Source organism: Euprymna scolopes, chromosome 7, assembly GCF_053919585.1.
Source record: "Euprymna scolopes isolate OS-2025 chromosome 7, ASM5391958v1, whole genome shotgun sequence".
NCBI lineage: Eukaryota > Metazoa > Mollusca > Cephalopoda > Sepiida > Sepiolidae > Euprymna > Euprymna scolopes.
Genome location: NC_136488.1, coordinates 50892613 through 50908803, shown reverse-complemented (window position 1 = coordinate 50908803; position 16191 = coordinate 50892613). Strand labels below are relative to the sequence as shown.

Genomic DNA, 16191 nt, shown 5'->3' with positions numbered 1-16191 from the left:
AATTTATAAATTCTTAAGTTTTTAATCTGAATTGAAAATAGATTTTGTTAACTTTAAAAACTTATGTTGTAGGTGTTGAATGAAATTGATGAATTACTCGGCTGGTTTGGCGAGACTGAACAACAAATGACATGGGCTGATCCAGTTAGCTGTGAATCTGATAAAATTCAGGGCCAACTGGACGAACAGAGGGTAAGTCTTCAGATTTTATGCGATCATTTGGATCTTAATTACTTGAATTTTATCTAGATTTATCGTTACGTTAGATTTATCGTTACAGTAACATGTTTTCTTGTATGAATGAGTCACTTTTTCCATAAGCCTATATCAGACATTAAAATAGTATGAATTAAACCAAAAGTGATTTATATAAATAAATCTTCATAACTTCAAACATGGGAAGTATGGTTCTTTGTGATTGTACCTATTTACTATGCCTCCCCACGGGACAGAGTTAGACACCAGGGTCGTTTTTTAACGTGGAGAAAAGGTACAAAAATAAAAATTGTCTCAGTCGTGAAGGATTTCTCCTCCACCGAAAGAGAACAAGAAATGGAAGTGCAGCATCTGAAGAACAGATACTACACTTTGATCTTTGTGATTGTAGCGAAATTCGAAAATTAAATATTGAATTTCGAGAGAAATCAATACTATCTACTTAATTGTCATGTCACAATAATGAGCATATCCAAAAATTACAAAAACGATAGGGCAAAAAATTAATTATAAAAGAAAATAGTTTTCGAAGACCATTAGAGAAAATTGAGTTTCGCAAAAACAGAAACCGGAGAGTTCTAATTGTAACAAAAGCAGGGGAGGATGTAAAACTTTTCTGAAAATTTAAAATCTTTAGCGAATTTAGCAAAACTCAATTTCCACTAATTGTTTTTGAAAACTTTTCATTAATAATTAATTTTCTATTTTATCATTTTTTTTTAATTTTTTGATATTTTCATTACTGTGACATGACAATTCAGTAGATACCATTGGTTTCACTTGAAATTCAATATTTCAATTTTCGAATTTTGCTACAATAACAAAGAACCAAAAATATATAAAGATATATATAGTACTTGTACAGTTTAATCAAGACATTAAAAAATGGAAATATCAAAAGTTTAAATTGTACGTATCCATTATGGAATAAAGTTCTCCGAAAAAAATTTCACTCAATTTCATCAAGTAGTTTTTGTTTTACAGCGAAAAAACAATTTATTATGATGCCAAGCAAAAGTTTCGATTTTTAGGAAGAAAAGCTAGTATTAAAGATGGGAGGGAGTGTCGGCGCTTTAACTAGAGTTATCTCCCCATAGTGTTTCTAAACTCCAAACAAAAATTAAGAAAAAATCCAAGATGACTGCCTTCAACGTGCTGTCATAAAAACGTGTTTTTCCGCTGTAAAAAAAACTACTCGATCAAATTAAGTGGAAATTTTTTTCAGAGATCTTCAGTTCAAAGCGGATACATACAATATAACCTTTCTTTCGATATTTTCATTTTTTAATGTCTTGATGAAACTGTACAAGTACCATATATATATATATATATATATATATATCAGGTTGTTGCAAAAATGTTTTTGACATGAAGTTGAACATCAAAAAATGATACCAACCTAATATACAAGTTGATCTATTTTCTATTTAATAAAATTTGTAAAATTGTATTCACCTTTGTTTTTTGCAGATATTGTTTTTTTATGGTAAACTATATGGCTGTGTGAATATAACTAGTTAATTTAAATGTAATGTGTAGAAACCTTGGAATTTAAACCTGTGCCCTGTAGACAGAGGCTGTAAATCAAACTAGATACTTATTGAAAACTTTTTTTTTTTAATCTAGATTCTAAATACTGAAGTTGGAAATCAGAAAAACAAAGTGCGAGATGTTTTGGCTGCTGCCAAGAAACTCTTACGAGAAAATAGTCTTGATGAAGAACCTGTGATCCGAGAAAAGATGGACACGCTGAAGACGCAAATGGATGTAGTGATGAAAATAAGTACTGACCGTCTGAGTCAGTTGGAACAGGCTCTGCCTTTGGCCAAACACTTTCATGAAACTCATAATCAGTTGCAGTCTTGGTTCGAAGAACTCGAGCCAACGTTTGCAGAATTGGAAGTAATTCCAATTAACGCTGAACAATTGAAACGGCAACAGGAAAGAGCAAAGGTCAGTTTTATCTTTCTATTTTTGCTTTCTTGTTTTTATGTAGCTTTTTAGTTTCTTTAAAATATACTCCTATGCCTTTTTCTCTTTTATTGAGATGTTTATAAAAGTAAAATTTTCATTTTCATTATGTTTAAAAGAAATTGGTGAGGAATATTTTTATATTTATTTTATTTATTTCTCATTAAAGTATAATGCAGAAATTCTGTTTTATTCAATTGGTCTTGTCTGTATGGGAATTGGTTTTACTGATTGCTGTAAAAATGTTTGGAGTGAACTTGTAAAAATTGTCTTTTTTTTTTTTTTTCTGTGTAGATCCTTCGTCAAGATGTGATTGATCATAAACCATTGATTGAAAAATTAAACAAGACCGGAGCTGCTTTGGTTAGTCTGTGTGGAGATGATGATTCTGAGCGAATGCAAGATATGTTGGACGAAGATAACAAACACGTTGAAGAAATCCGTAATGCTGTGAGAGAACGATCCAATTCCATTGAAGATGCTCTGCAGCAATCGGCTGAGGTAAGTTTGTCTTCTAAGATGTTTAACTCGTCCAGTTTAGTATTTCGAAAGACGGAAATAATTATGAAATATTCGTATCTATTGTAGTGATAACTTATTTACTTTATTTTGTTTTAAATGTAAAAAATTTGTATTTAATCTTTAAAGCAGATTATTTATGTATTTAGTTGATATTTCAAAGAACACAATTTAGCGTGTATAGATTAAATAAATAAAATAAAAGTAAAATATTTTTTTCCTTAATTGTGAAATTTCTATGATTTTGACTTGTACATTTTTTATTTTTTTTAAATTGTCCCAAACTTTAATATACTTATAAAAGAGTTTTTTTCTAACAACACTAAAGGTTTTTTTATTTTATGTGCAATTTCTACGTTTTATTTTTTCAATGAAACAAATTTTCTGAAAATGTTATTTTTTATGAACTCTTTTACAAAATGGAGGTTCATATTTCAAGAATCTACCTTTTGGTAAGATGTGATTCTGCTTTGCTTTCTTGAGTAGAAGGAAGAGTAATTATGACTTTTTCCAGACTTTACTGGCTTATTTTCAGCCTTTACTCAGTTTTTTGGATTATACTTTATAATGTGTTTCAGTTCATATGAAAGTTTGGTAGTGTTTAATACTTAATTTTCTGCAATCTCTATAAAAATTGTGGCCACCTTTTAATGTTGGACTAATTTTATGTTTTTTTTTTTTTTTTTAGTAAGACTCATTCAATTGCAGTGCAGTTTTAATCTTTTCAGAAGTTTTTTTTTTTTTTTTTTAAGTTAACTGATAAGAAATAAATTAAACTACGACTAAAACATTTTTTTCTGTTTAAGATAAGCAAAACAATATCATGACTATGGGGGGTACTTTTTAGAAATGTCAGTATGCAATTGAGGTAACTTGGGTTGAAATAGAAAGTTTTAATATATAAAAAATCAAAATAAATGTTTTTGTCACCAAGTTTACAAATGTTCGTTTGTATACAAAATATAAAGTTAATTTATTCTCTAAGTTTGCTTTGTTTTAATTTAAAAAGTCAAATGTAATTGTTGCCTCTTTATTGAAATAGAATTGCTTTGAATTAAAATTGCCATTTTTATGCATTTTTTAAAATTCTAATTAATATGTAATCTTTGTTTTATTTTTATATATATATAGACACACATTGACTATTTTAGAAATTTTTATTTAAAAAAGTTTCATTGACCCCCCCCCCTCTCTTCTGAATAATTAGCACTAAATCTTTTCTGTGTCAGATTGACTGGATTATGAGAATGAAAACCCAAATAATTTTGTTTTATTTTCCCTTGTCATTCTTGACAGGCGTTTTTAATGTTTGTATTTGGTGACTTTGTAACCTTTGAGTGTCTTCTTTTCAGTTCACGGACAAGTTAGAAGATATGTTAGATTGTTTAGCCACTACAGCTGAACAAATTCAACATGTCGAGCCAATATCTGCCCATCCAGACAAACTGAAGGAGCAAATCTCAGAAAATACGGTAAGAATAAATGCTTTAAAAACAGTTTCTTATGAAACCTTATTCCCTCCGCACCCCCTGTCTAGCAGTCTGTATGTGTGTGTGTATTCACTGCTAACAAAGTTAAGCTGAAAATACAGGAAAAACAATCTTTTTTTTTTTCTTTTTTTCTTTTCATTGCTTTGTGCTTTTTATATCAGACTTTTATTAAGTTAACAAACTGATATTGTTTAAAATAAAACTCATTTGCAATATATATATATATATATATATATTGGTTGCAAGTTGTTACCTAGGCAACCTTGATTAAAAACTAGTTATTTTTTTTTTTAGGAGGGGGGGGGGGCTTGACTCTCTGACCAATGTTTCAAGTATTGGGATAGTAGATAGTTTGTGTAGTAGAGGGCCATGCAGCCACAATTCTTAAGCTCATGATAAAAAATAAAAATAATCGGCTAACATATCCAAAATTTTAACCTCCAATCTCAAAATAACACAACACAAGTTTCATGAAGCATTCTACATAAAACAATTAAAACAAAATCATATTTAGAATAAAATAGTAATAATTAATAAATTTTGTCAATGCTAAATTCTCAGCTTCACATGATTAGAAATGTTGATATGCCATGAAAAATGAAGTTTAATATTAATTTTAATATTAATAAAAATAAAAATAATTTAAGCGAGTTTGTTTGACCAAATTATAATAAATCAAAATCAGTTACTCTTTTTCTGTGTTTTTTTACTTTTATGATAAACTTGCCTTTGTAATTGCATCTGGAATCAACTATTTATATTTTGTAATGAATTGCATCTGGAATTATTTAGATTATTTGATAATGAATTTCATTTGAAACCAACTTTTTAGATTATTTTATGAATTCTATCTAATGAATTTATTTTATAATGAATTGCATTTGGAAATAATAATTTATATTTTTACAAAGAATTGCATTAGGACCAAACTAATATTTGGCAATGAATTGCTTACAGTTAATAAAATATCTTCATCAATGATACAAAAAAATCGGTACTTGTACAGTTTAATCAAAACATTAAAAAATGAAAATATCGAAAAAAAAAAAAAAAAAAAAAAGTTTAAATTTTATGTATCCATTTTGAACTGAAGCTCTCCAAAAAAAAAGTTTCACTTAATTTCATCAAGTAGTTTTTTTTGTACATCGAAAAAACAATTTATTATGATACCAAGCAAGTTTTGATTTTTAGGAAGAAAAGCTAGTATTAAAGATGGGGAAGGAGTGTTGGCGCTTTAACTGGAGTTATCTCCCTGTGGTGTTTCTAAAATTCAAACAAAATTTTTTTTTAAAAAATCCAAGATATCTGCCTTCAACGTGCTGTCATAAAAACGTGTTTTTCCATTGTAAAAAAAAACCTACTCAATCAAATTAAATTTAAAAAATTGTCGGAGATCTTCAGTTCAAAACAGATACGTACAATATAACTTTTTTTTCGATATTTTCATTTTTTAATGTCTTGATTAAACTGTACAAGTACCAAAAAATCAAACTAGTTTCTTTGCTTAAGTCACTATATAATTTTTATTTTTTTACAAAATAAAAAAGGATGTACAAATAGATTTTCCAGTTTTATAAATATTTTAAATGATTTATACTTGTAGCACCTGATAGAAGATATGGAATTGAGGCTTACAGCCTTAAATTCTGTTAAGTTCACAGCACAAGAGTTGATCAATCAAGCAGGAGATTCTGAAGATGAAGCTGTCAATGGTAAGTGTATTTTATGTTTATTTTACTTAAGCATGCAAAAGATGAAGCATGTATTGCAGAAATCAACATCAACCTAATCTTCACCACGGCATTCAGCATCCAAGGACAAGAAAGCCACAAGAATCAGTAATAAACAGATATGCCTCGTATAAAACCACTGAATGTGGACATGACCAGCTACAACCTTAATGATTTATAAGAACTTTAGACAGACGGAAGGATGACAAAAACATGTAAATGAGAGGCATGCTACATGTCCAATTGACTGAACTGAAAAAAAATATGGATATCTGTCTATATATTACTAAAACTCTTGGATGTTTTCTTGTTTCCATGCACATTGGGTTGCATCTACGAAAACAATTTGGGGATAAGCGTACATGGTAAATGGTAGCATTAAATGAGAATGTTATCCATCAAACCAGAGAGAGGGTGTTAGCAAAACAACTTTATGACTTTTTGATTCATGGGTCATTTACTTGAACTATCTAGACTTTTGCGTGTCTAGTATACTTGTAGCAGTCGATGTTTACACCTCGACATCCAAAATTAAAATGTGTAAACTCATTTCTGTGCAATTGAATTTGCACAGGCCTGAATTAATAAAAGCAAATTATGTTTTGTACCAATCAAGAGTATTTTCTGAATTTATTTGAAATGGCCTTTCTGATAGCTATTTCAATCGTTTAAAAGGCCAGAATTTTTTTTTATATAAACCAGTTTAGTTGAAATCCATGGACCAACGTCCTCAGTGCCTCTCTATCAGGATTTGAACCTGCTGGCATGTCAACTCACACATACTCTCACTTAGAGCCACACACACACACACACAAACAGAAAATGCTTGAATCCTTTTGTTGTCTGCTCAATTAATATCAACCTATTCACTGTAATATTCCTAACCTTACTCACTGAAATTTCTAATATGAAAAACAATGAACATTTATTCTTATTAAAAACTTTTGATGGAATATAATTGTGCAAAGAAGTTTTGATTATAATTCCCAAACCCTTTTAATGAATGACCCTTAAACTATCTATTCTGACTTCTGCAATAGCTCAACAAATGAACCCTCCCCCTTGTATTACAAGGACTTTTAAATATTCACAAACACTGTTTTCCTATAGCTGTAATCTTCCATTTTAAAATTTATAAAATATCTCTTTTGTAAATGTATTCCTTCTGAGCTGATTATTTTGTTTGTTTATCGTATAACATGTCTCTCATTTTCTCATGTTTAATTAAAGTATTCCAAGAAGTGGAGCCTCAACAAATTTTAAAGTACTTAAAAGAAACAAATTTATTTAAACTCCTGTAAGCTAATCTAGTAATATTTTACTCTAGAAAAACATTCTACATTTGAATACAAACATTTTGGAAAATTTAAAGCATCTTAATTCTGAAGATAAACTTTTTAAGAAATTTAAAATTTTCTGTGTCAAACCCTTTCTTGGCATTATAATTAAATAGAGGTTGAAATGCTGTTAAGCAAACATTCACTCACTCACATTTAATTATAAAACTTTTTCACTTAAAATATTTCTCTAAAACCAGCTCATTCCAAAATATCTCGCCTAAATTAAAGCCCCTAAAGAAACCCTCTAAAACTGGTGACCTCCCCAAATAAGGAAATTCAAAATTCTGAAACTAAATACTAAAACTCTGTCACTGTGCACGTTATTTATGTAAACATGAATGTTTTGGATGGTGAGTGACAAGAGAAGTAGTGGAAGGAGGCGAATCGCATAAATAATTAAGGGAGAAGAGAGCAGATATTATACAGAAATTTTTTTTTGTTTGTTTTTTTTGTTTTGTTTTGTTTTTTGTTGTTTTTTTTTCAAAGTTATCATTTATCCTTTATGATGCATCCATTTTTAAATAATTTCTTCATAAAAACATTACCAACAAATGTCAGTTAAATTTTCTACTTATTCTTACATATAAAGTAAAGTCAGAATTTACCCTATTTCTTTGACTGGTATATCTTTGTAAATAAAAACTACAAATAGAATTCTGCTTTGTATTCTGTTATGCTAGTACATGCTCCCAGAAAATAAATTTTAGTTTTGTTTAAATTCACTAATTTCAATTTTTTTCTTTTCTTCTCTTTTTTATAAGATAAATTATATAATAAATCATAAATTCTTTGAAATGTTTTATTTTTTGTAGCACTTTTTTTTCTTTTTACAATGTATTTTTTTTATTATTATTTTATCAGATGTGAAACAAAAGTTAGATGAACTGATTCATCTCTATGATAACATCAAATCCAGTACAGAAGAACGAAGTAAGGCACTCAGTGAAACAATTGAAGTGTCTGAAAAGTTCTGGGAAGATCTGAATAGTCTGATGACAACATTAAAAGATCTTCAAGACAGTATATCAAATCAAGAACCCCCAGCTCTAGAACCTTCCATTATTCGTGAACAACAGGAAGAGCTTGAGGTATACATTTTTATTCAATAAATTAAATCATTTAATAACAAGAATATAAAAATTATCTATCTTTATTAGACATATTTGAAAACATTTAATTGGTTTCATATTATAGATTATATATTTGATCCTTTCAATAGATTTCAATATTTTATTAAAAAAAACGAATTAGAAAATATATGCTTTCTTTTCTATTAAGTTATTTCTAGTAAATTCTTGTTTAAACCTTTTATATCAAGTAATATAAGTCAAATAGAAATGTTTAAATTAATTTTTTAAATTATTCAACTTTAAATTCTCCAGATTGAAAATCTGTTTACATAATATTTTTTTTTTCATTTTAATCAGACGAAACCAGCTGTACCAAGTTGACTTGTCTGTTGCTTCAGCTGTCTTCCAATATTTTCGTTTGTGCTTACATTATTTTACTGCCATTTCTTTTAGACAATCAAAGAAGATATTCAAGCATCACAAGCCGATTTGGAAGATGTCCACCAGACTGGGGAGCAGTTGGTCAACCTATGTGGTGAACCTGACAAGCCTGAAGTGCAGAAGAACATTGATGATCTTGATACAAGTTTAGCTAGCATCAACAATGAATACATGAAACGATCGCGAACGTTGGAAGATGCTCTCCATAAAGCCGTTAACTTCCAGGATGAACTTATGGTAGATTTTTTTTTTTTTTTCTTATCTTTTTGCTTAGAAATTCTTTTATTTCTACTGGGAGATCTTTTCAGACTTGATAGGATAAAAATTAAAATCTTAATGCTTTTAAAAGAAACAAGTTTGTAAATCAATTCATATCAACTGTAAATATAAAAAAAAAACTTCAAGCAATAACATTGTTAAAGACATAAATCTATATTTGCACATGCATAGAAATAAGTTTAATTCACTTAAATTTACTAAGTTCCTTTTTTTTTTTTTTTTTTTTTTTTTTTTTCAATTTTGACCCATTAGCAACTATTTTTACTGGCTAAAAAACAAATCAAATTTGTTCCACAGGTCCAAATCCCTTATATATCAAGTTTCACGTCTGCAGACTAATATTTGACAGATTAGTTTGGTAAAAATCGTTTCTCAGACAGATATGGTGACTTTTCTATCTATTTAAAATTAAAATGAGGTTGATTAAAATAGATGCTTAAAGAAGCACAGTAAATAAGATTTACTAATTCACACCTTTTCAGTCTTTTTATTTATACTTTTATCTATATAGTTGTTTTACTTTAATGAAAGAAAGTTTTTTTACATGAAATTAAAATATTTTTCTCTATGGATAGATTAACAACTGATATAAAGACGTGTCAGTTAAAATATACAATTACAACATAACATGAGGAAATGTAAAATATATTGTGCTAAATTTTAGCTATTATGTTTCTGAATTTTTGAGAAGAGGATTGATAATTTGGATTATTTGGAGAATTTAAGTTATTCTTACAATGTTTTGACTTATGTTATCTTCCAACCTTCAGGTGTATCTCATCGAACTCTGGAATGTTTGTCAAGCTCAGGAATCTGTACAAGATTTTCCAAAAGAACCCTTTATTTAATCTATGGAAATAGCATGCTCTCATTTTTCATCGATGACTGCATAGAAGTCTTAAGTAATTCGCAATTGTATTCTTAGTATCGCCCGCACAAAGATTGAATCTTCAAACCCCAGAAGAGTGTCACTTAGAACTTAATTTTATTTAGTATCTTATCCTTCATGCCAATTGTGAATTTAAATAAGGTGTTCCAGTTGAAATTGCATACAGATTCCAAAGTTCAACAGAAAGATTCCCAAAAGATACAGCTGAAGAAGGCTCAAATATATCAACTAAAACGTTGTGAAAAAAGACAAAAACAGTAGTTCAAATAATATGAATTTTTGATGTTTTAACAACTCCGTTTTAGAAAAACTTGCTAATAAAACGTGTTCAGAAATTAAAAAGCAGGAAATAAAACAAGTTTTTTTTTTTTTTTTTTTTTTTTCAATATGAAAGCTGCAATAATTGAGCAACTTAAATGTTTTCTTCTCATCCAAAAAGAAATTATAGTAATCTGCTCATTTCTTTCAATTTGGGTTCAGCTCAACTGTTTATGAACCGTAAACAACTGCTCATGTGTCATGACCTACATTGACTTTGGATGCATATGTGGTGCCAATGGCCAAATGTTTGAGTGAATTCTTGAATAGTTTACTCTTCACTTTGCGTTGAACAGCCTTACACTTAATAACACTTGATTGACAACATAATTTTTTGTTGCAAATTCGATTTTGATCGTGAACCTTGTATGTTTCAGATTGATTGTGAATTTTCTATTTTCACTATGTGTTATGTAATGGAACTAAACAAAATAGACGATCAATAAAAGACGGCTGCTTGGTTTTGTTGTAGCAGGGAACTTACTAACTACGACCGTTCCCAACCTAGGGGTCCTGGCGCTATATAACATATGTACAATAGAATAAAAAGATTTCTTCTGCTTTTGGATTGGTTGTATTAGATTTTATGAAATTATGAAGCAGTTTTAACGAATGAGATAGCTTATTGAATGTTTCTTATTTGTTTTTTTAATAGAAACTTTTGGTTTGGATGACTGGTACAGAACAACGGTTCTCAGATATGGAACCGGTTGGTACTGACTTTGAGGTCATTAAAGAACAAACAAAAGAACTAAAGGTAAGACATCTTTTATTTATTTTTTTTTTTTCATTTTTAAAGAAAGTTTCATAATTTGTTTTTCTTTTTCTTGAGACAGTAGTTTATTTAGATTATGTCAGTGACTTGAATTCCTGTTTTTTTATATTCAAATTTGTATAAAACTCTTTCACGACTGATTTAATAAGATGAACCTTGTTTTATTTGATTACATTTAATGTCCATTTTACATGCTGGCATGGATTGGACGGCTTTTAAAAATTGACTTCTAAACTAACCTTTATCTGTTCACGCTTTTATTTATCACTAGTTCTCTCAAATCCATCATTATCACTGCCTCCAGTGTTTTCCTGGGTTTACTTCTGCCAACTGACCTTATTACCTTAACTCTTCAGAACTCTTCTCCATTCTTTCAATATGATGAAACCAACAAAGTTTCCTGTTCTTCACACATCTCTCTATACTGTCTAGATTTAATCTTCCTCTTTCATCAAATCTAAGCCTGTCTTTAAAACTCCCACTACACACCCACCATATCATTCTCATATAATTTCTCTCCATGCAACACATCTCAACTCTCACTGACCAGGTTTCATTTTCATACATCATTATATTTGTATAAATGCTAAATTGAGTCTCCTCTTGGTTGACAATTCCTGTGCTCTAATGTTATCACTAAGCTTTGAAAAAGAAAAAATAAACTTTACAACATTCTCATTAGCCTCACCATTCAAATATATTTTCTCTGCATCTGAATTCTTATGTCTCCATCTTCTTTAACTTCTTGCACACAAACTGGTTATCATTTCATATCCTACATGTAATTCCATTGCAAATCTTATGTACCCTTATTAAATAAAATAACTTTCATCTCAATTATACTTTCAAACTAGAAAAATGTCTAATCAAATGGCAAAGTATTTTATTAATATTTTTACAACTGATAAAAAAATAAGACCTAAATTCCCTGAGGCACCCCAGATGTCATCATTTGAAGATTTGCTTAAAAAAAGTGCTTGTTTTACACCCCACCTCCTAAAAAAAAAACTGATTTGCATTTAAAGATCTTTAAAGTGTTACACTTTGTTTTCTGATGTTGATTTTTTAAATGTTTCTTTTTTTTTTTTTTCTTTTTTAGGAATTCAAATGCCAAGTGGAGCCAAAACAGGTAGAAATTGAAACTCTGAACCAGCAAGCTACTGAACTTGCCAAAGACTGTTCAGTTGAACAAGCCATTTATGTAAAGGAACCCATGACAAATTTCAACCTACGATGGGACATGCTTATTGGAAACATTGCAGACAGAGAGGTATGCTTCCATTCATATCCCATTCCAACAATTCTATTTTATGTAATGTCTTTTTAACCTGAGGCCAACCCACCAGATGCAAATAATGTAAATTTAGTTAATTAAATTTAAAAAAATATACTTCAATTTTTAATAAAAGTATGATTTTATTAAGTATAATATATATATATGTGTGTGTGTATGTTTAAATGTCATCTACATATACAAGATTATTGAAGGAAAAAGAAATTCAATCATTTGAAATCACATATATCATGTTAGGACAAAGCTAATAAGTAAAATTTTTGTATATTTAATCTGACTGTTCAATAAATGCTATTCTTGATGGTTGAAACAAAATATTGAATCAAAAGAAGTCTGATTCTGTTTTCATTTTTTTTTTTCTATTTTATTTACTTCAAATCAATAAAACGAATGTCATTTTTGAAATGTATTCAAAAATTATTTAGTCAACAAGATGTTTGATTTTCAAGCATTCAGAATTTTTTACCTTGGAAACATTAACTTAATCACCTCTTTGCTTATCAGACAAAATTCATTATTTTTAAACGTGTGTCAAAGGTAACATATACACATGAAATGCCTTATATAGTATTAGGTAGATGTTTCAGTTTGGAGTCTACTATATTTGTGATATGAAAACTTTTATTGAATTAAAGACAGCATAACTTAAAGAATGAATCTGATTGGCTGTAAAATATAGATTTTTTTTTTTTTCTTATTCAATTTTCACTCCAAACAAGGCACAGTGTCACTTTGAAGTAGGGGGCTACTATTGGGGACATAAGTTGTAGGGGTATTATGAAGGGAGATGAGTAGCAAGATGTCTGTTCACATTGCACTTGAACTTCTGCATGTCAGTACAGTTGGGAAAGCAGAATCCCGGAAGAGAGTTCCAAAGTCTAGCTGTTCTGAAGAAGAAACTATTGGAGTAGTAGGCTTTCTTACACCTAGGGATATCTACTGTGAAAGGGTGGGAGTTAGCTGCTTGTCAGGTTTGTCAGAGGTATTCACGTCGAGAGGGTACAAGTGTTTGTAGTTTGTCAGAGCATTCACCATTAAAGTATTTGTAGAACAGGTAGAGGGATGCAACATCTCGTCGATGGGACAGAGGCTGAAGCCCAGATGACAGTTCAGGACCTATCAGGTTGGCAACTCTCTTTTAAACCCTGTCTAAGAGTGAGAAACAAGTAGCAGATGCACCAACCCAAATGTGACAACAGTACTCCATACATGGACGAATGGTGGCGATATAGAGGTATAGGATACTTTCAGGCCTAACTAGTTTTCTAGCATGGTAGAGAGAGCCCACCTTCTCCGCAGCAACTTTGGCAATGCTCTCAATGTATCTATTCCAGTTCATATTCCCTGTAAACGTTAGGCCGAGGAGTTTAAAGGAATTACTTTCGGGTAATGTATTCTTGGCCATTACTATTGGTGGTAGAGAAGGTTTCTTGTAATTATTGAAGGAAACAAGCTTAGTCTTGGCAGCATTGAATATGACCATCCATTTTTGTCCCCATTCCACTACAGATTGGAGGTCATCCTCTAGTGTTTTTGCCATTTCCTTAGATATGTGTTCATTTGTTTTCCTCTTGTACCTGTTATAGAGAGTGGTGTCATCAGCAAATATACCCATCTCAGAAACAATTTTCTCAGAAATAAATTTTTATTTATGAATATCAAGAATAATAAAGGTCCAAGGATAGACCCTTGGGGTACACCCGCATTTATATCATATTGTTTCGATGTACGACGGTCGAAGACAACTTGGATTTTTCTCTTAAGGATTTAATTACATTATGTATTCTTCCGGTGGTACCATATGATCTAATTTTCTTTAGGAGACCATCATGCCATACCCTGTTAAAAGCCTTAGATATATCAAGGGCTACCGCTCTACCCTGCCCTGTTTTGTCTAGTGAACGGTATATACGTTCAGAGATTACAGTTGGGATATCTGCTGTTGAACGGGCTTGCCTATATACATATTGATTATTGGTCAGGAGTTTAGCAGCTGTAAAGTGATGGACAAGAGCTTGATTAATTAAGGACTCAAATATTTTGGCAAAAAGAGGGAGAAGGCTAATGGGATGATAATTTAATGGGTCGCTTCTTTCGCCAGGATTCTTGAAAACTGGTACCACAGAAGCGGTTTTCCAGCAGTCAGGAAAGCAAGATCCGTTAAGGCATTTGTTGTAAAGTTTGGAGAGAACTGGAGCAACCTCAGTGGAGCAATTTTTTTTAATAGCACAGCCGGAATGAGATTGGGTCCATTTGCTTTTGAGGTGTCTAGGTTTTTTATGATACCATATACCTGAGAAGGGGTGATTTTCAAATCATCTAGTGTGGCATCTGTCCGCAAAGGAAAGTCAGGGAGGGATTACAATATTCTGGATTGTTTGAAGCCGATTTTTCACAGAATTGATTGCAATATTTTACTAAGGAAAATTTTTGTTTTATAATGTTTAAGGTAAATTGAAAATTCTTTAAATACGTTAGAGCTGTTTACATTGTAAGAAATTGAATCTGAAATTAATTGCAATGGTGTGAATATATTGGCTTTATTTTTATCATTTTTAAAATTTATTGCTGAAATTAAAATTAAATAATTCCTAATAATTTAAATTGTCATAATCTTAATATTTTGATTAATATTCTCTATTGCAGCGCCAACTACAGACAGCCCTTTTGAATGTTGGCCAGTTTGACCATGCTCTCAATGAAATCATTTCTTGGTTGGCCAAAACTGACCAAGCAGTTGATGATGTCCAGCAATTGTTTGGAGAACCTCGCGCCATTGAAATGGAACTTTCTAAACTAAAGGTAATCTTTGCATTGATATTTACCTTTTACTTTGCATATCTGTAAAAGTCTTGCTTTTATGAAATAAAGAGAAGATAAGATTAAATTTGTAAAAGCTCCGATTTATTTTATTTGAATTATTTAGTTATTTTAGTTTTTATACTTAAGAGATATGTTGATGAATGTAACTAAACATTTCTGTGTGCTGTAGAAAATATATTCAATTCGAAGCATTTGCAAAAGGTTAAGATATTTGTCATGACTAGGGCTAGGACAACAGCATATTCTTTTCATTGTTTTGACTCTTGAGTGTGTATTCGTTGACATCTTATATGCTTTTATCTAGAATGATGTGATTCTCAGTTGATTAACTGTGTCGAATATGTACTCGAGAGTCATGACAATGAAAAGAATATGCTGTTATGACCATCACCTTGGTCAGGTTGGGTCGGCTTCTGCCAAAGCAAGTATAGCATCTCTGACCATCACAACTTTACATACGATGTAGCTATCTAAATCCATAATGTTATATCATGAATTTCAGTATAAGCAAAATAATAATCTGAGGTGAAATAATTATACGAACAAAGATTAGATTTATTGTACAAATTAGCGAGGCTACCTGGCATTGCTCAGGACCGTATAAACAATGAGAAAATTGAATTTGATTTTGAATATATTTGTTATTCTTAGGAGTGAGGAATTTTTAATGTCTATGTATCATTTTCTATTTTGAGCAAAAGAATATACTACCTAGCTAAGACGGGTATTAGACGTATGAAATAATTGTATCTTTTTTGGCGGAAATACAAACACACACACATTTTCGCTTTTATATATATAGATAATACAAAACAAGAAAAGTCTAATGAAGGATATAAGAGCCAACTATAGAAGGGGGTTTGTCTACAACGTGCTTGGAAGTCTTTTCTTCCATTTGTGTGTCACTTTTTCCCTTTTTCTATCTTTGTGTCATCAACTCTCATGACTAATTAACCATTGATAGTATTAGAGGGGTGCTAGGTTCTTTCATTATAACACATAACTATATATACATATAAATCAGATGATTATTGTT

The 16191-nt window shown here is 30.3% G+C and overlaps 1 protein-coding gene across 3 annotated transcripts in view; it reads left to right on the top strand.

Moving 5' to 3' along the window:
* LOC145279739 (uncharacterized) overlaps nt 1-16191 on the top strand; it is a 454893-nt gene that overhangs the window by 361424 nt on the left and 77278 nt on the right. For all 3 annotated transcript variants that reach the window (XM_080131038.1, XM_080131037.1, XM_080131039.1), the window contains 10 exons: nt 73-192; nt 1843-2169; nt 2482-2688; nt 4059-4178; nt 5800-5908; nt 8128-8354; nt 8790-9014; nt 10919-11020; nt 12138-12308; nt 14979-15134. In XM_080131038.1, coding sequence (XP_079987164.1) covers nt 73-192; nt 1843-2169; nt 2482-2688; nt 4059-4178; nt 5800-5908; nt 8128-8354; nt 8790-9014; nt 10919-11020; nt 12138-12308; nt 14979-15134 — 1764 coding nt within the window. The remainder of the gene's footprint in view (nt 1-72; nt 193-1842; nt 2170-2481; nt 2689-4058; nt 4179-5799; nt 5909-8127; nt 8355-8789; nt 9015-10918; nt 11021-12137; nt 12309-14978; nt 15135-16191) is intronic.